The 23,663-nt window shown below is 37.6% G+C and overlaps 2 protein-coding genes and 2 long non-coding RNA genes across 4 annotated transcripts; 1 reads left to right on the forward strand and 3 right to left on the reverse strand.

Annotated features, from left to right (window-relative positions):
- Positions 1-138: 138 nt before the first annotated feature.
- LOC147560482 (transcription factor MYB97-like) lies at positions 139-2,672 on the reverse strand. Its single transcript, XM_086662636.1, has 3 exons — positions 1,876-2,672; positions 731-1,598; positions 139-562 (listed from the first exon to the last, which is right to left on the reverse strand). The coding sequence occupies exons 1-3, from the start codon at positions 2,185-2,187 to the stop codon at positions 285-287; spliced, it is 1,458 nt and encodes a 485-aa protein (XP_086518762.1). The 5' UTR covers positions 2,188-2,672; the 3' UTR covers positions 139-284.
- A 943-nt stretch (positions 2,673-3,615) lies between these two features.
- LOC147560483 (DNA-binding bromodomain-containing protein) lies at positions 3,616-8,189 on the reverse strand. Its single transcript, XM_086662635.1, has 9 exons — positions 7,658-8,189; positions 7,191-7,236; positions 7,014-7,095; positions 6,866-6,911; positions 6,653-6,751; positions 6,291-6,359; positions 5,861-6,194; positions 5,510-5,655; positions 3,616-5,433 (listed from the first exon to the last, which is right to left on the reverse strand). Exons 1-9 carry the CDS (start codon positions 8,138-8,140, stop codon positions 4,201-4,203), a joined length of 2,538 nt encoding a protein of 845 aa, XP_086518761.1. The 5' UTR covers positions 8,141-8,189; the 3' UTR covers positions 3,616-4,200.
- On the forward strand, positions 7,450-23,043 carry LOC147560484 (uncharacterized). Its single transcript, XR_015234811.1, has 2 exons — positions 7,450-8,945; positions 22,868-23,043. It is a non-coding gene; the product is annotated as an uncharacterized LOC147560484 (long non-coding RNA).
- LOC147560485 (uncharacterized) lies at positions 11,296-13,036 on the reverse strand. The gene is made up of 2 exons (XR_015233825.1): positions 12,981-13,036; positions 11,296-11,541 (listed from the first exon to the last, which is right to left on the reverse strand). It is a non-coding gene; the product is annotated as an uncharacterized LOC147560485 (long non-coding RNA).
- Positions 23,044-23,663: the final 620 nt, after the last annotated feature.

Consider the following 23,663-nt stretch of genomic DNA (forward strand, 5'->3'; position numbering starts at 1 on the left):
AAACAATTGGATTTAGTACTTTACTAGCTCAATGTGTTCTAAATCTCTACTTGCTTGATCCTCCTATATATCTATATACGACTTAAAATATGTAAAATAAAAAAGATCTTAAGTAAAAACAAAGCAAAAACTAAAAAATGAACTAAGAAAGAGATGACTGATTAAAATCTGCAATTACAGCTAGTGCTTGGTGGTCACACTCCCTAGTTTTTACCAGAAACAACAAGATTTCTGTTCTCCCCAGTGAAGAGATATACATGTCCCATGTTAAAGTACAGATTTCTTTAGCACATCTCAGGCAAGTTGTCCCAACCAGACGCCGTAATCCAGTCATGTTCAGGAATAGCTGCCGCTTCTCCGGCGGTGGTTGAAGTGGTGGTGGTGAGGTTGGTGGCTGATTCATCAGTAACTCCAGAAGATTGTCCATTTGAAATCTCACCCCCACCCCCACTGTAAAACTCAGAATCGAAAATCGAAGATGGAATTATATCTAACAAGCTCGATAACTCGCCGTCCTCTACTGAATTCATCTGGTCATCAGTGTAATCTTTCCTACTTCCCCCTGACAAAAGCATGGAATCCCAAACTATGAACTCATATTTAGTGTAGTAAAAAGGGCGAAATTATCGATAAATGACTTACATATTTATGTCCTAAGAGTTCGAATTCTTGAAATTTCAGAGCAAGTGAATAATGTGGTAAAAATTAACAAGAGAGTGGAAGAACTCACCAATGGCTGAATGGGCAGGGCTAGAATAATTCCACCTACCAGTGGATCCTAATGGTGGAGTTTTAGGATCATTCTCGCCGTATAAACTCTCGGTGTTTGGGCTCGGGCCATTTTCGACTAGTCCACTTATCTTACATTTTCCTTCTTGGTCCATTAACAACCCTTTTCTCTTCATACCTTCACTATCTCCCATAGCTTGAACTTCTTGTATCATAGCATCTAATAATCCACTATCACTCCTTGTCAATGACCCATTGTTCTTAAAATCGATAAGGTCGGTTCCTGCCGGGTGAGGTGATTGGTCTGAAGGGAGCTCCAATTTCATGGAAATACCAGAACTAATTGGAAACATTGGTTTATGTTCAAACTGGTTTTGTTGTATAGTTTGTGGTGTATTAAGGTCAAAGTTGCTTGGATTGAACTCAACCTTTTGTTGTTGTGGTGGTAAGAACTTTTGATTGAAGAAAGAAGATGAAGGTTGTAAAGTTTGAGGAGATGAAAGAGGTTGAGGGAAGCTATAATTGTCATCTCTAAACCTCTTTAATCCATTAATGGGTGATGAGAAGAAGTGGGTATTATATTGATGGGTTTGAAAAGGTGTTCCTATTGAGGTATTTATGGGACTAAAATTTGGTATTTGTGACCCAAAGTTGGGTTTGTGATTTTGTATTGAAGAAAAAGAAGTGAAATTTGATGGTATTTGAGATGCTTGAGTGAGATAAGGATGGTGTTGATGATAATGGAATGAAGATGGTTGTTTTTGTATATCATTTGGGTTACTTGGGTAGAGAGATAAACCGGCTCGTTGTCGTCGCTTAACTCTAGTGTTCCAGTAGTTCTTGATCTCGTTATCTGTTCTTCCTGGTAACTACATAAAACACGAAAAATTTATCGAAATGGGTCATAAAGTTACAAAAATATATATAAAGAATGATAGAGACATGAAGAGATATAACAACTCAAGTATTGCCATATTTGAAATGAGAAACAGAGAACCAAAAAAAAGTCTAAAAAATGGAAAATAATAGAATAATGAAATTTAAGAAAGATTAGAAAATTCAGAGAGTCAAAGGGTATTCAAAAAAAATGCAAGAAGACAATAAAATCATACAAAATGAAGATTTGGGTCAAAATTAAATTCAAACCTGAGCTGCCATTCTAGCCCATTTATTGCCAAGTTTTCCATGGAGTTCAAGAATGAGGTGTTCTTCTTCAAGAGTAAATGATCCTTTCTTAAGATTAGGTCGTAAATGATTAGCCCAACGTAAACGACAACTTTTACCGCATCTAGATAAACCAGAGTTCTTCTGAACGGTATTCCAATTACCTTCTCCGTGTTTTTTAACATACTCTACTAAAATTGCATCTTCTGCCGATGTCCATGGTCCTTTCTTCAATGTCGAAGTTTCAGAACCATTCAATGTTTCCTGTGTAACATTGTTTTTGTTGCTCGTCATCTATTGTTTTTTTGACTAATTGTTTGTAGCTTTGGTAACAACTTGTATAGCTTTATAAGTTTTTTGTTTCCTCACATGTAGTTCGAGGAATTAGGAAAAAAAATTATCTCTCTTTACATATACAAGAAAACAAAGAGAAACAAGGGTATGTGGGTTTCTCTGTTTTTTCTTTTCCTCTTTGTTGTATTTAGAGAAGAAGAAGAAGAGATGTAATGAGAGAAAGAGAGAGAGAGAGAGAGAGAGAGAGAGAGAGAGAGAGAAGAGAAGATGATAGTGAAATTGTGTTTATTGAATTCAATAGTTTCCTTAAAAATGAAATGGAATGGGAGTGTGTTGAGAGAGAGAGAGAAAGAGTTTGGGTTGTGAAGAGAGAGAGAGAGAGAAGGGTGGGGCCAAGGAGTGACGATGGAGGAGGGGTCGGTGGAGGACTTGGAGAGGGACCCACTGATTTTTTGAGGAGGTGGTGGTGGTGGGGGGTGTGAGACCCACCAAAAGGGCAAAAGCCAAAGGGTGGAAGAAGAAGAAAGAAATGATTTTCTTTGAAGAGGAGAAAGAAAGAAAGAAACCAAAGTGTTGTGTTTTTAGAGGTGAGAGCTTGCATTTCGGTCCCAACTCCGGATACTACTCCCAATGCCGGACGCGTTTTCTTCCTTCATTCCTTACGACATGTTTGGTGTATGTATTCTATATATTGTTTTCGCGACGCTTTTAAGGTCACTTTCGCAACACTTTTATCGGGTCACTTCTGGTAACGCCTTCATGACTACTTTTCAGATCACTTAGGTGTCACTTTTATCGATTAGGTGTCACTTTTATCGATTAGGTGTCACTTTGGCAATGTTTTTTCCCCACTTTTAGCAACATTCTGTAGTCACTTTTTTGCATCTTTTCATGTCACCTTTCGCTACGCTTTCAAAGCCATTTTGACGTCCTTTTGGAGTACCCAACTTAATATTGGGATGACTTTTGGTGATACTTGTGGGTCGCCAAAGAACGGTAACTAAATATGAGCCCAAAAGCATTGTAAACAAAGACCTTAAAAGATCATTGCTAAAATCGATCCCCAAAACCACTGCCGGAAAGGGCCAAAAGATAGTCGCCAAAACCCCATGACTGTTGTCAATAGGCACACCAAAATGTTGCCCGCAAGTCGGTGCCCAAAAGCATTGTTAAGTTTCACCGAAGTCATTGACGATGCGATATTGAAACAGTGACTGCATGAGCCAGACATCGAAACCATTATTGCAAGTATTACTCAGCTGTTGTTGAAAATGGCTGTCAAGACCGTTGTAGAAACAGTGGAAAGGAGGGCGTTCCTCATTTTGGCTGGCGAAGAAGTATTAGTCAAGAAAAAAAAAGATCACTCAGACTCAAAGGCAACAAACATGAATCACAGTACCAGTTGATCATTGTAGTACCACAACAGAATGCAGTTGAAAGTTAGTCATGATAGATTACTCGCATAAGTAGCAGGTTCCAACTCAGTACATAGATGATGTAAATAACCTAAACCTAATTGAATGGCCCCTAGCCGATAATTTATGCAAGAACAACAAATCACTGTCTTTTCTAGACATCTTCTGATCTGAATTGGGTAATACTAGAAACTAATAGATAGTTGTTTTCTTGCATCGTTCAAATTTATATCTATATTTTACATCTAATCTAACAACCTAAGTGGAAATGCAATACCTGAAGACGTTTATACCTTTGCATAACCTCTTTTTAGTTCGTGGAATCTTCAAATTTTGCTTAATAGTTCACTTCGATCTCCTTTTCCCAACTCAAACTGGCATTTTCACTGCTCCCCAATACCCATCATGTGTTACGCAATCTCAAGTTTGAAACTGAAACACGTAAAAATGTCACTTACATTTCGAATCCAAGATCAGAGATGTTGAATCAAGGCAGTTTGTGAAATCGATATTTTAGAATCCAGCACTACTAGTAACAACTGGAGTTTCTTAGGACCAGTAATTTTTACTCCTTTCTTAGCCATGATAACATCTCGATCTAGAGTTGCAACGCAAGATCTGGTTGTGGAGAGTCAACTCGAATACTTGATGACTGCGTTATGGGAGACCCAGATGACTGAAACCCAATGTTCAAGTCAGGTGGAAGAGTATCTTGTTTCTTACTTGGCTGGTTATGTGGGACAAGACCCTGCCAGGGAGATGATACCTGAAACGGTGACAAGTCGGTACTTGCTAACTGTGGGAAAGACACAGGCCTGTTGTTCTGGACCCGTGGATCCTCACCAATACGGACCCCTTGATGAAGGAATACTTGTGGAGGGAACCTATTCTGAACTGGCGGGCCAGAACTATGTGCAGTTTTAACTTGGGAAACTCCTAATGTCATCCATGGCTGACCAGGAGGAGCTCGAGTACCCGTGCTTAAACCACTTGATTCAGGAGCTTCAATTATTGGACGATTCATGGATTGCTGTTGGTTTTGTGTCTTTTCTGCTATCATTCTCAACATTTGAACTGGGTCGCTGAGACCTTGCTGCTCATTATTTCCAGATGGAAAGCCATTGGCTGCATTGATCTGTTTATTAGCAATGAAATCCGAGCGAAAACCATTATGATTATTTGTGAAGTTGCTCACAGATTTACCATTAGGGAACCGACCATTAATTTCTGCCTGCTTAAAGGATGCAGATTCTGCAAGATTCTTACTCCTTGAGACCATCTCTGCCATCCTCGAAGTTGTCAATTGTTGAGAGTTGTTCATCATCTGTCCTCTTGAAGCAATGTTCATAGGGTCATTGCATACTGAAGAACAATTTAACTCGACTTGCTTCGAGGCGTTGTTGTCCGATCTAAAAGTATTTGTTGCCTGTTGACTTTGTTGTCCCGGACGATCAACACCAATGAAACCTGTATTCTCTCTAGAAACTGGCATACTAAAGTTTGTCTCGTTCCTACAGTCATGTAACTTACTGGAACTTATCTCCCCTGACGAATTTACGGTTTGAGTTCCTAGTTGTTCATGATTATTAGTTTTAGATCCTTCCACTGTTCTGTTATTGCTCCTTGATTTGTCTTTCTGACCGTGGTTTTCAGGAATTAGTACAGAAGTAGGCAGGGGTTCGTATTCGCCTACCCAGCCACGACCAAATTTGAATCCCATAGGCAATGCTTGCTCAATCCTTCGAGATGCGACTTTCCAAGCAACAGGTCCAAGAGTTGCAGAAAAACGAGCCAGGCTTCTTGCATAAGAATGACCAGCTTGAAACCCCACCTGATTAAAAGTTCAAAAATGGATGAGTATAGAAGCAAAAGATGTAATGATAGAAGTCAAAGTTTCTGTTACATACTGCAATCAGCTTCCTATCTTCACCCTCGAAAAGTGTAAGCATCGACTCATTTGTTACCGAATGTTGATAGATACCGTTATACATTGCTCGATGATTCTCATCTAGCAAAACTGGTTTCTTTCCGTACTTTGAAGGCAACTCCTTCCCTGTGCCCAGAAAAAAAATAAGCAACATAACAAGTAAATAGGAAGTACATTTGAATTTCAAAAAGAAGTGTATCTCGTTCATCTTCGACAACAATAACAAGTCCATATTGAGGGGCTAAAGCATTATACGAATATCAAGTTCATTAAATGAAATGATAAAATGTAAGAACGGATTAAAAAAGGAGATCTATAAACATCATTGAACCTGAAATTTGATCCTCTGCCTTTTCTGATCTATAATCGAAGAGAGAAAACTTTCCATCTACAAACCCATCAAAATTCGGAAGCCTCTCATGAAAACCAGCTTGTTTTGTATTTGACCAGTTCCCTGTTTCTGCATTTGTGGCAAGTGTAGCACCTGAGGAGAAGTCTGAACCAAGCGGTTCCTGTAATATCCTGGATGCAGACTTCTTTATTGGTTTTTTCACTACAATTTCGGGTTTTGCTTTTTGCTCCGACTTAGCTTCTACATCAATGCGTTTAATATAGACCCTTAACCTCTCAAATTTCCTTCTCGCCAACTCTTCTATAGTGCGAGCCTTTCACAAATAACCAAAGGATACATTTAAAAGAAAGTAAAAGAGTAACTGAAAAAATTGAAAAGGCGAAAAACCAAGAAAACATTTTATTTTTACCTGTCTAAAGTACACAGTATCTGGTGAATTATATTGCATTGCATTTGAGCATAAAAGATAAATATCGGCCTGAAATGAACACATTCACTTAACAAGTCAGTCCAGTTTCAAAAGCGAGTAAGTGGCAATTATGCTACTCCATAAGCATTATTATGTATAAAAAATAAACCCTAAACCCTATTTGTATATATAATAGACGAGTACATCCTCGCTCCTATATGACATAATTACATTCTAACAATGTAATATAGTTTCAATGTCATTGTCTTTTCTTTTTGAAATTTTAAATTAATATAAAGAGATAGACATATGTTAAATGAACGAAAGGCTCGAATTGTTATTGAAAAATCATTACTTTATACCTCCAATTGCTCCAAAATAGTGTATGTCCCTTTTTCCAATTTGCTCCTTATTGTGCTGAAGTCTATCGGGTTATCGATTATGTCGTGATAATCTGGAAGCTGCCAAGAACAACCCAAATTTCAAATTGGAAATCCCAATTCAGTGACTAGTAAAAAAAAAGTTTTCTTTGATTAATATTACACTAAATGAGATTGAAACCCCATGTTAAATACCTCTTCAGGATCAACTGGGTCAGCATAAACACCATATGTGTCTTTCCTGCCAAATTAAAACCCCCAAATAATCACAAAACCTCTAACTCATAAATCCCATATAGTACATTTATAAGAAAGAACGAAAGAAAGAGTTAATGAGTGATACTTCTGAAGCTTATTGAGGATTAACTCCAATTGTTTCTTATCCGGCAATGGAATCCCCGATCGAATATCTGTTGCTAATAGCCCTAATAGAATCAAATTCAGAAAACAAAAAGATATAAATGTTAAAACCCATATAGCAAACACAAAATCAAACACAACCCAGAATTTATAAACAAACCTGGAATTGTTTGTGTTTCTTTTGAATTCTTGTTTTGTTCCTCTTCCTGCAAAACCCCATAACTCAGTGACAGGCATAGATAGAGAGAGAGAGAGAGAGAGAGAGAGAGAGAGAGAGAGAGAGAGAGAGAGAGAGAGAGAGAGAGAGAGAGAGAGAGAGAGAGAGAGACACACACACACAAGGTGTGGGGTTGGTTGTGACAGTTGACCAGACAGTTGAACTCAAGAGAGAGAAAGAAGAGAGAGGAGAGAGAGAGAGTGGACCTAAAATAGAAAAATCTTTCAGATTGAGAGAAGAGAGAAGAAGCTGAGGTGGACTTTGTGAAAGATATATATCATAAACATCTCAAAGCATAATCATTCAAATAAAGTTCATTCCTTTACTTCAAATTTATACAAGAAAAACCCTAAAGTTCATTCCTTTACTAAAAATTCATAGAAGAAAAACCCTAATCAGATTCAATATACCTTAATGGGTTCACCAGATCCGACAATCCTTTCACCATCATCATCAACATCATCGCCGGTGTCATTACCTCCGTCTTCCTCACCGTTACAACCATCATCGGCGCCGTTGATTCTCCTCTTCTTAAATGGCTTACTATCATCACCATAATCCGGAGATGACGGAGGAGAAACAGTGGCAGCAGAAGGAATCGCGTTCCGAGTTGAAACTGAGTCAAACCCACTTTCAGCAGCGAGTCTTAATACTACCTTCATTTTCTTCTCTTTCCTCTTCTCTTGTTCTTGTTCTTCTTCTTCTTCATCATCATCGTAAAACTCATCACTGTATTTAATACTCCGGCGTCGTATGCTTCGACGTAAACTAGATTCCGGTGATGGATCCGATACCTTGTTCCGACAGATTCCAGGTGGAGTGAATAGATCCGCCACCTCTACTTTCGCCGCCTTCGGCGGTCGACCTTTCTTCTTCTTCGTAATCTTTCCCATTTTACCCTTCTCCTTCTTCCTGAAACCTACTAATCTCTCTCATCTCTGCAATTTCTCACTCATTTTCTGGAGTGAATTTCTGGTTCTGAAATTCCGAACCCAATACCGAACCTGAGGTATGGAGTACTAAGGAAGAGAAAGAGAGAAAAAACTAACGGCGTTAGTAACGTCTTAATATGTGTCCGAACCTGAGTTAGGTGCGGGGGGTATTGTGTTTGTTTTATTATTACAGGGGAAAATTTCTTGGAACTTTTTATGTTGTTTGTTTTTCAAAAGCCCCATAACTTCCTTCTAGAGAGAGAAAGAGACTGAGAGAGTGGTGGGGACTGGTCAGGGGAGGATGCGTTTTGTATTGGGAAACATCTTTTTCTTTTACTTTTTCTATAAGGAAGAAAGGGTTAAGGGTAAATATTTGAGTTGATTTGGGTTTGTCTTGTGAGATAAGTAATGTGGGTTCTCATAAAAAAAAAAAAAAAAAGTAATGTGGGTATCTATGGACTATGGTGGAACTTGTTCTTTCCCACTGATTCTTTGGTTGGTAAGAGTTAAGGTAAACTTTGTCACTTGCTATGGTTGTGAGTAGGGGTGGGAAAAAGGCCCAGCAAGTCCGGATCCGTCCGTTAACCGCCCGAGCTCGATGTGATCGTGGGCATCCGGTATCCGAGACGAACACTATCTGTTCGGACCGCTAAATTTAGTCGAACATGCACGAACAAAAGGCTCTAACTGGCATCCCACCTGAGTCCGACCGATATGCCCGACCGATTGATATTTTCGACTTACTTAAACATTCGTGTGTGTGTGTGTATATATATCTATATAATAAAACACAAACTTTTTTACTGACTGGGACAAACCAAAAGACAAATCCGGTCGTTGATTGTGATTTTGATAAGATTCGCACGGTTTGATCTATTACCCACCCTAAAAGATACAAATTTAGTCACCTACTAAACGCAAGAAAGTAAATAAAACTGTGAATCTAGACCGTCTAAATTCCCGGCATGAGCTGGTTCAACGTTTGGATTAAATAACTCTCTCCCTCTCCATGAACTACCGGCATTACTTCGAGATTTCATCTTCATTAAAGTAAAAAATTTGTCCAATTAACTCTCTCTGAAACGCCCAAACCCCTTAATGAGATTTAATTCTCATTCTCTCTCCCCTCTAACTTCAAATTTGTTTACTTCCTTTCCGTTACCAAATCGACCCATTTTCTAACCATTTTCTGATCCAAAAACGTTGAGAAGAATTCAAGCAATTCGATATTATTCCATCGACTGAAAACTCCATCACTGATCATCATTATGGTGGTTCATCAAACTCAAAACCTAAGAAGAAAGTCTCTTACAGTAAAGAAACGTGTAAGAAAATAATGAAAGAGTGGAAGATTTTAGAAGAAGGTTTACCTGATTCAATATTTGTTAGGGTTTACGAATAATGTATTGATCTATTGGTACTCCTTATCATGATTGTCTCTTCTTAATTGATAGTTTAGATACCTTCTTATTTGTAAACAAAATAGTCTTTTTGTTGATCATCTTCATTTGGGTCTTAATCGGAGGGAAGGAGGCCATTGAATATGACCAAGAAGAGAAAAGGATTTACACTTAAGAGGGTTGATCATCTTTTTAAACCCTACTCACCTGTAAGTTCTACCAGATCTCGATTAAATCCAAACTTATATGAAAATGGGTATGTTTGTTCATCTACAAGTTTCATTATAAATACTTGGTATGGTAAAAAATAGTGAGAAATGGGTACAAATAATTCAACTATACTACAAGTTTCATTATAAAAAATCCAACCTTTTCAATTTCATCATCTTCACATACAATCTCTCAAGCGTAAAATGTTGTTCATCTTCCTATTCACAGTTATATCTTCAGATTTTCCCTAATAATCTAAAAATCTAAATCTGTTATCTTTTGCAAATCGTTTACTTGTTCAGTGTGATTGTGGTTTTAAATGTTTTTTAAAGTTAATGACATAATTTTTGTTGTTACAGGCTGTGGAATAGGGAGATCATATGCAAGTTTACAATGTCTGGGTATAAGCTTATATCATTTCTTTTCTTCAACTTTGTTAATTAGTTGTGATTCATCATACGCCTAATCGGGGTATATGGTTCTGCATCTTTCTTACTTTTTAAGTGCTTTACCGAGATATAATACTCTACGTATTTGTTAGTGGTAATCGAGATTGAAGAAGTACTTGATTAGTTGACTGGTTCCCGTCCCTCTTGAGTCTCAAGAAGGATTAGGTTAGGTTTTATTAATTTAGTATTTGAATAGTGGATTTTAGGGTGTTACTTCGTTTTAGGGTTTTGTTGTTGAACTCTCCCATCACTTTTTCTTCTTGAAAGTTTGAAAGAATGCGCTCAAGGATTTCTTTGTTTTAGGGTCTGTTTATTTATTCAATTGGAGATTTGGAGCTCTCTTCTTTTTTTCAAGCTTGGTTCTTATTTCAGCAGTTAGGGTCCGTTAATTTCTTCAATCAATGTTCATTTATTTTCAATCACAACTCTATTTTTCTTGAACCAATGTTGGTTTTTTCGTCAATTTCGTTATTTTGAATCTGGGTATTTTGTTTCGTTTTTTCTTAACTTCTTACCTCTACGAGTTATTTGGTGTGATTATATTAGATTTCGTTTTATGTTGTGATTAAGTTTCATTAGATTTCTGGTTCCAAGAGTGGTACTTATATACCATTCTCGACTTTACAGTTTAAATGGTTTTTGTTTGTTTTATATCAGAAATCCACTTTTTTCAATGTTTAATCATTCTCCTAAAACCCCGAGTTCATCACTTAAATTGTGAAATTTATGTTATAAATGCAGATTGTGACGCCCCGTGTTCCGAATCACGGTTTGCCCGGCAGTTTATAAAAGAAACTCGGTCTAATACTAACTCAAACCAGTTTCAAATATAAACCCAAGCCAAAACTCTCATCACGAGTTACAAATCAAGAACAAACACAGCGGAAAATCAAATATAGTTTAAACCTTTTGAAAATATGCTCGGAAAATATGTAACCCAAAATAGTTTTCATAAAGAGAAAAACAACTTGAATTCATGTTTATGAATAGTTCACAGAAGAGACTGAATTTGGACAGAGTCTCCTCTATAAATTGAACATATCAAACCTGAAAAACCTGTCAAACATTCATACATATCTCACAAACTTCTAAATAACAATAGCATCAAATAAAAAGTGATAATGTGCATACTATTTACATGTGTACAATCGCAAACAAGTGAGAGAACGATCCTAACTATTCTAGATGATACATATATAATATTAACGTTGTGATTATGTTGAAAATATAATAGAAATTACAATCTTACATAATGTGAACCGTCGAAGTAAACTATGTCACTCCGGGTCACCAATACCTGCAACTGAACAACAACAAATAGGAATGAGATAACCCGAAGGTCAGCTCAGTAGGATACCTAGACATCCTACCCGCACCACACACATCAACATGTTAATACATTAATAGTTATAAGTGTTACATATATACAGATATATATACAGAGATATCAATATGCACACGAAGCAAGGCAATATAGCAAGATAATTCTTCTAGCTTACCAAGATCACGACTGAATACGCCCTCAGTCGGGGTCACCTACTATTCGGCTAGGAAGAACCGTTCGGCCTTTGTTAGTGCGTAGGCAGGCGGCGCCTTATCGAACGTTTGACTACTGCAGTGTACACATGGATCCACGTAATACCCCGGTAAGAGCTTCCGTAACTCTCCCTTCGTCATCATCGCCCATCGGGCTGGCTTGTGATCTCAATACGCATCGAATAGTAAATCTCACCCAAACAATGATACGCTTAGAATATGTCATGACTTACCCAGACGACTATAAGAGCATCGTCGTGTAGCAGAGCCATATACCCACGGCGATACAATTATCTCATCTTGAGGCGCGTCCTATCTCCGGCCAGATCTGACGCTTCCTCGCAAGGTAACTCATTGACCATTCGAAGAATACCCAAACATATGCATGAACCTATAATAGTATTAAATGATCTAATAGACTCCCAAAGCTACAAGAACAGAGCCCTCCTAAAGGTCCCATCAACCAAAAGGAGAAGAGCGTTCTCATGTCTCAAGGTAGGGTAAACCCTGTTTAAAGCCAAGCTTTTACAAGTGTCCACTTTCAGGGAATTAGTATTTTCTTATTAAGAAAACTCGGGTAAACACCCTCTTTCATTTCGGTGAAAACATTGTAAGTATCATTCACAACAGAATTCAAACCACACACACCAGTGGTTTAGCAGAATAAATAAACAAGCATGGCATTGGGTCAGTCCCCTAATCACTCCAAGGGTCGGAATACCCCAACTCCCATCCTCTCCGGACCCCATTCCGGGTAAACTAGAATGGTCGTTACCAAACGGCTGGCCACGCACCGAGTGTAACCCTTGACATAATTCATGGCTAATCCATAACATAAAATAAACAAGGGGACCAACCAATGCCCGTCGGAAAACAACCATTACACATAACACAGATCAAGCGATTCCGCCTCCATGTTATACACGCAGCTCAAGCGATTCCGCCACCACGTGTTTACAATTCACACAAAACGATCACACAGATCAAGCGATTCCGCCTCCATGTGATTATTTTTCAGAAAAACCAATTTGTTTTGAAAAGAGAAACATCCATAACATAGAGTACACCACATACATACATATCATACCATATCATATCATAAATTGAACCAGAGAACTATAAAAAGAAGAAAATGACTAACTATATATATATATAATGGTGAAACGGGGAATACCCGTGCTCCAAGTAAGATTCATAGGATCCTACCTCTTCTTGCGCTTCCAATGGTGCTCCTTACTAAGCTCCACTTCTGCTCGAGCTCCTTATTGCAGTTCATTAGTACAACTGAAATATGAAAGGGCAAAACGGTCATTTGACAGTTACATAACTGTCAAGAGTCCTCTTGCAGAGCAAGAATGCATAAAATGAATGAAACTATGCTAGGAATGTCCTATTGGCACTAAAGAGATCACCGAGACGTCCCATCGAATAACTGAAATACAAACAAATCAACCAACCAACTTCCCACAAACTCTATTTTACATTTCCGATATCCCATAAGCTGCCAAATTTTATAACGAACCAAATACTATGAATCTTGAACTATCAAATCATAAAATGAACCTAATGTTATGAATCCATAACTCAACCTATCCATTTATGTTAACGGCAAGGTTCGGGTAACCATCTCTATTCCAATTCATTATAAAAACTGATCCAAATATCAAATTTGAGCCGTAAAATAATTCGGCAGCAACCCATCTATATATGAACACCCCAAAATAGTCTACAATCTTCTAAACATGTTTCTGAACACAAACCATTCGAAGAAATATAACTATAACTATCTCAAATAGCTCTAAAATTCGAACCCAAGAGATATTAGACCCAACTATACAGTTATCGAAATAACTATCGTAAACCCACCAAAAACGGACGAAATAGAAAATTCTAAACGGATAGATATGTAAAACAAGTCGAGTGGAATTACCTGAAACAAGTTTCATAGAATTCGGACCATGAACGACAGAGAAATCGTCCATACCAATTGAACCATTAAAACACCACCCTTCTCTCTTCTCTCGGTTCCATATGTTTTCTGAAATGGAAGGGGTAAGTGATCCTTACTGTTTAATGAAGTTGAGGGAGTTGTCGTGGCTACTAAGCAGGTGAAACGTGTGCACTAAAGAGGGAAAGTGATGTACTAGGTGATTAGGTGGTACAAAGGGTAGTGCTATAGGCGCCCCCTTATATTTCCTATTGCTGCGGGTCTTGGAGAAGGAATTAAAGCAGGTGGGGGTGGATTCTCTCATGTCATCTGGAAGTGGGATGGTTGGGTTTGGTTTTGTTTTTAAGACCAAGGTTTAGGGTGCCAAGTGTCATCTTATAAGGTGCCCATGTGACAATTAGGTTTAGGTCCATAAGTTTGTAAATGCTTGATAAACAAGTCCCACATATAAGTCCAACTAATTCAACCCCATCAATTACCATATAACCCCCACTTTAACCTTTTTCTTTTCTTCCTCCTCGCACAACTAACCATGAAGAAAATCTACAACTCTTATAAATTCGATTACGGACAAAATGTCGAACACGGAATGATAGACAAACAATGTCCGATCTTCACGTGTAACCAATCAAAATTCATAACTTTTCGAGAACTATCCAATGAGCTATCTGAATCAATCAAAATAAGTATTCGAAACCAAATCCCAAATGAAGCCACTGGATCCGCTCGGCGTTCTAACTCGTCTGTTTCTCCGACTTGAAGGTCGGGGCGCTACAATACTACCCCCCTTAATTGGGATTTCGTCCTCGAAATTCGTAGAAAGTAGATAATGAAACAACAGTTGCCAATCTCAATAGAACCTGTCACAAATCTCGAACCAAGACAACGACCAGTTTTGACTCCAACCCAAACTTCTGTAACCTGTAAATTTCTTAGGATTCCCTTATCCGTAATGATACCTCATCGAAATCAGAATCTCCTGAACTATTGCATCATGACACTCTGCATATGAAGAAAGTTCTCCCTAGAACTAGAGAGTCTTTGTCGATGAACAACAAAACTTCCCTACCTTCTCTGCCAATCTGATCTAAGAAGATTTATAAATCAAATCCGTAAATGATGACGAACACAAACTTCCAAAGAAAAATACAAGCCATTTCATTATGATGAGAATAAAGTCTACGCTACAATCCGAGCAATCTGACAATGTACTAGACAATGAAATGAACCCTCGATAAGTGATCTCGCAATCTCGTTTGAATCAGCCACAACGATGCTCACAAATCTGACCACATGCTAGGAAGATAGCTAACCAACCTCTTCTATTCTTTTGCCCAGTTCTTTCGACCAACTCTAAATTTGAGAGAAACTGTACCATTTCTGAAATCACAAACTCATTTTATCTAACAAAGACCAATCTGGCTAAACTCTATAAACAAACTAGATCCAATCCTTCATATCCCAAATTCTTCTACATAACCACAGAACTTAAGGATATTCAATAACAATAATTATCCTTCATATGAAGAGATAAAGAAAAATGAAGACCTCTATAATCTATATATAAAAATAAGTTCTCGTTGATCCCATATCCTCAAAGAAAATACCATTCTCGATAATATAACAAAATACCGTTGTCCATAATATAATAAAATAAAGAATGAAGACCTCCATAATTTATCTATAAGTATAAGTTGCCGTTGATCCCACATCCTCAGAAAATACCATTCTCGATAATATAAGAAAATAACGTTGATTCGATAAAATAAGAAAATAAAGAATGAAGATATCTATAATAAATTCAAGTCAACATTGGCGTTGACACTATAATCTCAAGAAAAATATAGTTGTTGTCGATAAGATGATAAAATGAAAATAGAAGACCACTATAATATCTATACAAGTCATAAATAAACCAACCCTGAAAAATTCTGCAATAACTTAGAACTCCCGATACTCCTGACACCCAACACTATCTCAATCCATATAACCTCTAATATCGAAATATCTCGTTGAACTAATATAATCCCATACATTAACCTGCTAGACCATATGAAAAATATATATCCTTCAGAAAAATCGAACTCCATATCGTGCAGTCAACACATAACTTGAGAATACCATCTCCTATAGTACAGCTAAATGAAAAGATGTACCAGATAACAACTGAACCTAGACAACTATTCTTCTCACTTATAATACCCAGACAACTGTCTAAAAACCCCGACATAACTGACATTTGTGCTACATCTATAAATCTGAAGACCAACACATCTATTATTTCCAAGTGACTAACTACCATTCGGTGAAGTAGTCTTTATCGATTAGGTTATGTGTCTGATGCCCCTGAATCTCACCACCAACAACTATAGTCAATAAAAAAATATAGATTTCTATCAGATGCCTTTCTCAACTAAAACATACATTATCTGTGATCAAACTGAAATAATACATGCCCAAAACAAACCAATCAAAGTCAACCTCAACTTTCTCTGAATGATCTGATCGAAGCTCATAAATGAAGGAATGTGTATAACTACCTTGAGGTCCACAAAAATAAGGTCCGACTCATTTTCTCATCTAATGAATACTTCTAAGAATGTGGTCACACCATTACGGTCACAATATTCTTAAGTGGTTCAGTCTGTAGCTTCTTCATTGCTCGATGGCATTTCTCATATTACCGATTCACCTAGGTTTATTACTCCTGGCAATGTCTTCATATGAGAATCACCTGCTCGAGTGATTTAGGCTCACAAAATTTTACCACAAGTCCATCCATATCAGATAAGTTGTCCACGCATATTATTCCTTGACTTTGCCGCCTAAAGTTATTGTCGCCGTACACCTTATCGTTAGCACCATTTGTTGCTTTAGTTTCCTCGAATCGTCGCAGATTTTCGAATTTCCCTTCTATGGAGATTAGGTTACTAATTTCCATGTCATTGTCCTAATGAATCGATACATCCATATATATCTTGTAAATTTCTTAACATTTTTTTGATTGTCGATCTTTGTGAACTTGTATACTGCCAAAAGTCAACTACACTTAACTTCCTTAGGCACTTTTGTCTTTGATACTTTCACAATATCAATATGTCGTCCTGCCCAAAACTTTTAACTAACACCTCTTATCAACCCTTGATTGTCCTCGTATACCACCTTGCACAATAATCAAGGAAAGATCAACCAACGTCAACCAATCACAAAGTGTTCCCTTTTCTGAGTAACTCGAAGTCACAAAGTCCATCCACAACCAACCAATGATATGCACCTAAGCCTAATATGAATGCAATTCGTACCTCAATAATGCTTGGTTGATCGCCACCACTATCTTCTGCAGGCAATGTGCTCGCAAACAAAATCACAATGTAAGTGACCTACCGTTAAAGGAACCTTACCCACATTATGATATCTGAGTGGTCCTTCACGCAGGCCTGACTCAGATGTGCTGAGCACATAAAAGTCAGCAAATATAAAATCAAAATCTTAAAATCTCAAATAAAACAAAATAAAATCAACAATATTATTATCTTTTCATATTTTATCTTGAAGCTTTTACGAATTTAACAAGCCTTGGAACTTTTAGTTACCTCACCCATTACTGCACAGAAACTATGTTCTGATGCCAGCCGGCCCAATGCACATACTCATGCTCTGATACCAACTGTGACGCCCCGTGTTCCGAATCACGGTTTGCCCGGCAGTTTATAAAAGAAACTCGGTCTAATACTAACTCAAACCAGTTTCAAATATAAACCCAAGCCAAAACTCTCATCACGAGTTACAAATCAAGAACAAACACAGCGGAAAATCAAATATAGTTTAAACCTTTTGAAAATATGCTCGGAAAATATGTAACCCAAAATAGTTTTCATAAAGAGAAAAACAACTTGAATTCATGTTTATGAATAGTTCACAGAAGAGACTGAATTTGGACAGAGTCTCCTCTATAAATTGAACATATCAAACCTGAAAAACCTGTCAAACATTCATACATATCTCACAAACTTCTAAATAACAATAGCATCAAATAAAAAGTGATAATGTGCATACTATTTACATGTGTACAATCGCAAACAAGTGAGAGAACGATCCTAACTATTCTAGATGATACATATATAATATTAACGTTGTGATTATGTTGAAAATATAATAGAAATTACAATCTTACATAATGTGAACCGTCGAAGTAAACTATGTCACTCCGGGTCACCAATACCTGCAACTGAACAACAACAAATAGGAATGAGATAACCCGAAGGTCAGCTCAGTAGGATACCTAGACATCCTACCCGCACCACACACATCAACATGTTAATACATTAATAGTTATAAGTGTTACATATATACAGATATATATACAGAGATATCAATATGCACACGAAGCAAGGCAATATAGCAAGATAATTCTTCTAGCTTACCAAGATCACGACTGAATACGCCCTCAGTCGGGGTCACCTACTATTCGGCTAGGAAGAACCGTTCGGCCTTTGTTAGTGCGTAGGCAGGCGGCGCCTTATCGAACGTTTGACTACTGCAGTGTACACATGGATCCACGTAATACCCCGGTAAGAGCTTCCGTAACTCTCCCTTCGTCATCATCGCCCATCGGGCTGGCTTGTGATCTCAATACGCATCGAATAGTAAATCTCACCCAAACAATGATACGCTTAGAATATGTCATGACTTACCCAGACGACTATAAGAGCATCGTCGTGTAGCAGAGCCATATACCCACGGCGATACAATTATCTCATCTTGAGGCGCGTCCTATCTCCGGCCAGATCTGACGCTTCCTCGCAAGGTAACTCATTGACCATTCGAAGAATACCCAAACATATGCATGAACCTATAATAGTATTAAATGATCTAATAGACTCCCAAAGCTACAAGAACAGAGCCCTCCTAAAGGTCCCATCAACCAAAAGGAGAAGAGCGTTCTCATGTCTCAAGGTAGGGTAAACCCTGTTTAAAGCCAAGCTTTTACAAGTGTCCACTTTCAGGGAATTAGTATTTTCTTATTAAGAAAACTCGGGTAAACACCCTCTTTCATTTCGGTGAAAACATTGTAAGTATCATTCACAACAGAATTCAAACCACACACACCAGTGGTTTAGCAGAATAAATAAACAAGCATGGCATTGGGTCAGTCCCCTAATCACTCCAAGGGTCGGAATACCCCAACTCCCATCCTCTCCGGACCCCATTCCGGGTAAACTAGAATGGTCGTTACCAAACGGCTGGCCACGCACCGAGTGTAACCCTTGACATAATTCATGGCTAATCCATAACATAAAATAAACAAGGGGACCAACCAATGCCCGTCGGAAAACAACCATTACACATAACACAGATCAAGCGATTCCGCCTCCATGTTATACACGCAGCTCAAGCGATTCCGCCACCACGTGTTTACAATTCACACAAAACGATCACACAGATCAAGCGATTCCGCCTCCATGTGATTATTTTTCAGAAAAACCAATTTGTTTTGAAAAGAGAAACATCCATAACATAGAGTACACCACATACATACATATCATACCATATCATATCATAAATTGAACCAGAGAACTATAAAAAGAAGAAAATGACTAACTATATATATATATAATGGTGAAACGGGGAATACCCGTGCTCCAAGTAAGATTCATAGGATCCTACCTCTTCTTGCGCTTCCAATGGTGCTCCTTACTAAGCTCCACTTCTGCTCGAGCTCCTTATTGCAGTTCATTAGTACAACTGAAATATGAAAGGGCAAAACGGTCATTTGACAGTTACATAACTGTCAAGAGTCCTCTTGCAGAGCAAGAATGCATAAAATGAATGAAACTATGCTAGGAATGTCCTATTGGCACTAAAGAGATCACCGAGACGTCCCATCGAATAACTGAAATACAAACAAATCAACCAACCAACTTCCCACAAACTCTATTTTACATTTCCGATATCCCATAAGCTGCCAAATTTTATAACGAACCAAATACTATGAATCTTGAACTATCAAATCATAAAATGAACCTAATGTTATGAATCCATAACTCAACCTATCCATTTATGTTAACGGCAAGGTTCGGGTAACCATCTCTATTCCAATTCATTATAAAAACTGATCCAAATATCAAATTTGAGCCGTAAAATAATTCGGCAGCAACCCATCTATATATGAACACCCCAAAATAGTCTACAATCTTCTAAACATGTTTCTGAACACAAACCATTCGAAGAAATATAACTATAACTATCTCAAATAGCTCTAAAATTCGAACCCAAGAGATATTAGACCCAACTATACAGTTATCGAAATAACTATCGTAAACCCACCAAAAACGGACGAAATAGAAAATTCTAAACGGATAGATATGTAAAACAAGTCGAGTGGAATTACCTGAAACAAGTTTCATAGAATTCGGACCATGAACGACAGAGAAATCGACCATACCAATTGAACCATTAAAACACCACCCTTCTCTCTTCTCTCGGTTCCATATGTTTTCTGAAATGGAAGGGGTAAGTGATCCTTACTGTTTAATGAAGTTGAGGGAGTTGTCGTGGCTACTAAGCAGGTGAAACGTGTGCACTAAAGAGGGAAAGTGATGTACTAGGTGATTAGGTGGTACAAAGGGTAGTGCTATAGGCGCCCCCTTATATTTCCTATTGCTGCGGGTCTTGGAGAAGGAATTAAAGCAGGTGGGGGTGGATTCTCTCATGTCATCTGGAAGTGGGATGGTTGGGTTTGGTTTTGTTTTTAAGACCAAGGTTTAGGGTGCCAAGTGTCATCTTATAAGGTGCCCATGTGACAATTAGGTTTAGGTCCATAAGTTTGTAAATGCTTGATAAACAAGTCCCACATATAAGTCCAACTAATTCAACCCCATCAATTACCATATAACCCCCACTTTAACCTTTTTCTTTTCTTCCTCCTCGCACAACTAACCATGAAGAAAATCTACAACTCTTATAAATTCGATTACGGACAAAATGTCGAACACGGAATGATAGACAAACAATGTCCGATCTTCACGTGTAACCAATCAAAATTCATAACTTTTCGAGAACTATCCAATGAGCTATCTGAATCAATCAAAATAAGTATTCGAAACCAAATCCCAAATGAAGCCACTGGATCCGCTCGGCGTTCTAACTCGTCTGTTTCTCCGACTTGAAGGTCGGGGCGCTACACAGATCTTCATGATACCCTAAGTGGAAAGACCATTGCTCTTGAGGTTGAGAGTTCTGGACACAATTGATGATGTCAAAACGAAAACTCAAGACAAGGGAATCCCTCCAGACTCGCAAAGATTGATATTTGCAGGCAAACAACATGAAGATGGTCACACCTTGCTGATTAGAACATCCAAAAAGGGTTTACATGGTTTTCAACTTAGATGTGGGATGCAAGTCTTCATCAATACCTTAACTGGGATTACTTTAAAAGTGGAAAATTCTGATACAAATGACAATGTCCAGGCAACTTTTAAAGGACAAAGAAGGTATTCCTCAAGATTAAAGAGGTTGATATTCACTGGAGAAAAACCTGAAGATGGTCGGACCTTTTTCGATTGCAACATTCAGAAAATGTCTACTTTCTATCTCATTTGAATACTTTTTGTTTTAACTACCAAAGAACTTTTCAAGATTTTTCTATAATTTCTCTCATGACATAATAATCTGGTTTTTCAGTATGGGAGTATACTCGACCTTCTGGTACGTGCTCCTCAATGTCGATAAGTGCAGTGTTAGTACCCGAAATGCCGCAAAAGCGAAGGGTTTATTTTGCCCGGTATACAATGCAAAACTCGTGCTTTTGGAGGGTATCACTAAATTCATGTTCGGGCTTGCAAAGAGTACTCAAATTCATTCTGTAAGTTCATAATTAACCGTCATAATGTCATATTTCCTTTATAGCCAGTTTTACACCGTTACACTCTTTGGTGATACCACTAACAACCATGGACGATTATGTTTAATTCTTAGAGAAATGTATAACGGGTACTCAATTGTCCGAAACTGAACAAGCCACAAGCATTTCATACCTTTAAGAATTTAGTGACTAACATCTATTATACAATTGGGACGGGTAAGACCACAATACCCATTTGGTGATATAAAAAAAGTATCTGATACTTGATTCCATTAGGTGAACATGACCTCATATTAAGCTCCAAAATAGAGTGATTAGAAGTTCTGTATTAAGTACAACTTTCCTGGTTAGTAGTAACAATTATTACATAACGAGCCTTCAAAGATAACCAATGACAATCAGTACCCAATACCCATGTGTACTACAGTGTTTTTAAATAAACTTCAGTTGGTAGGAACCCAATTACCTGAAATGTGACTTTGAATTGAATAGTTTTCAATTATAGGCAGTGAGATACCAAATTCGAACCAGACTTGTTGACACATTTTAATGTTTGTCAAATTCGTTTTCTCTTTCTCTCTCTCTCTCTCTCTCTCTCTCCCTCTCTCTTAACATTGTATGTTATTGTACAACAGGGATTCCAAAGAACACTTGAATAGGTTGTAACAATAATTTGATTTTAGGCGAAGAGCTGCAAATATGGAGATCATGGGACAAAGATCTGTCGAGGTTTCTAGCACCTTGATTACACCAACCAAACCTTTGAATATAATGAATCGGCATCTCCGAAAGATAAAGAGATACTTAGTTAATAATGGAAGTTGTTTAGAACAAAACGTCTGAAGAATTTGGTTTCCTAATGTCAATGATGATTACCATTACGGGCAGATGTGCATTTACAGAGGAATTGTCTAGATTGTTCAGATTGAGTTGGCTAGATTGTTCATGGGCTTAGAGTTGTTCTTGGCATGGGACAATTGGTATTTATTATATTAGGACTTGCTACAAAAGGATTAGTAATTACAGTTAATCATGTATAATTTTTCTTTTGTAATGTTAGTTTTCTTTGTGTTTTATTTGTATTAGATTAACCACGTGGTCATGAATCTTTTTGTGAATGCTTATATTGGATTTTCTCATTTTGCTACAATGTTTTGAATTTTCTATGATATGGGCCTTTAGATCTATTATCATATCATGGGTATAGTGTTTATAATTTTCATTTGTCCGTGCCCGTGGGCACGGGTTATACCTAGTATATATATAGTTAGCATTTAGACTACACTTACACGTATATGAATGGAAAGACTATGTTTCTTATTTATAAAGATTTGTATATCTTTCATCTCAAAGAATTTATGATGTGGGATTATGTTTTATGGGTTTTGCTTAGGTGAATTTTAATGAGTATCTTTTATGGGCACACAAACAAAATAAAAAATAAACATTGTGTCCGAGTCCGACCGATCTGGTACCCGGATTGCCCGACAATTTAGGCGGGTATGGACAAGCAACGGATAACCAAATTTTGTCAAGTGCCTGCTCGATTTGTCTGGATGTCTGGATGGACAAATTGACCATTTGTTCGTTCTGCCCGGACCAAAAGAGTAAGTGATTGTGGACTACCTACCTGTCCGGTCCATTTCCTACCCGTTGTGACACTCTCTAACTCCAAAAGATATTTCAAAATTTGAAGTTTTCCTTCATAGCTCCTACAATTCGATAGGGGAGTCCTTTTGGTTGGACTCCGATATGGGCCGAGAGTCCCTCCCAACTAGACATTGGGATCCCCGATACAGGTACAAATTAAATTTTGGTTAGGAACCTCTCATCTAGCCCTATTAGAATTGAAATTTGATAGGGGAAATTTGATATGACACAAAACACTAAGTTAGATTATTCTTCTAATACAGATGATGATTGAAGTTGTTTTTATATTAGTTAAGTTGATATATAAATGAGAAAAGTAATCACTAAAAGTTTCTCTAAGTTTTTGTTGAGAGGCCAATCCTGTGATGAGATTTTGTTGACTAGTATTTAATCTAACTAACTATAATCTATTTATTTTTTTATT

The sequence above is a fragment of the Eschscholzia californica genome, unplaced genomic scaffold (assembly GCF_041429995.1).
Source record: "Eschscholzia californica isolate CP2 unplaced genomic scaffold, dmEscCali1.0.p SCAF_2, whole genome shotgun sequence".
Classification (NCBI taxonomy): Eukaryota; Viridiplantae; Streptophyta; class Magnoliopsida; order Ranunculales; family Papaveraceae; genus Eschscholzia; species Eschscholzia californica.

Coding starts and splice junctions, on each gene's coding strand:
- LOC147560482 (XM_086662636.1), bottom strand. CDS start 2,187: ATGACGAGCAACAAAAACAATGTTACACAGGAAACATTGAATGGTTCT. Junction 1,599..1,875: donor GGGCTAGAATGGCAGCTCAG/GTTTGAATTTAA, acceptor TGTTTTATGTAG/TTACCAGGAAGAACAGATAA. Junction 563..730: donor CCCTGCCCATTCAGCCATTG/GTGAGTTCTTCC, acceptor TGCTTTTGTCAG/GGGGAAGTAGGAAAGATTAC.
- LOC147560483 (XM_086662635.1), bottom strand. CDS start 8,140: ATGGGAAAGATTACGAAGAAGAAGAAAGGTCGACCGCCGAAGGCGGCG. Junction 7,237..7,657: donor GATCTGGTGAACCCATTAAG/GTATATTGAATC, acceptor GGGGTTTTGCAG/GAAGAGGAACAAAACAAGAA. Junction 5,434..5,509: donor AAGATAGGAAGCTGATTGCA/GTATGTAACAGA, acceptor ACTTTTAATCAG/GTGGGGTTTCAAGCTGGTCA.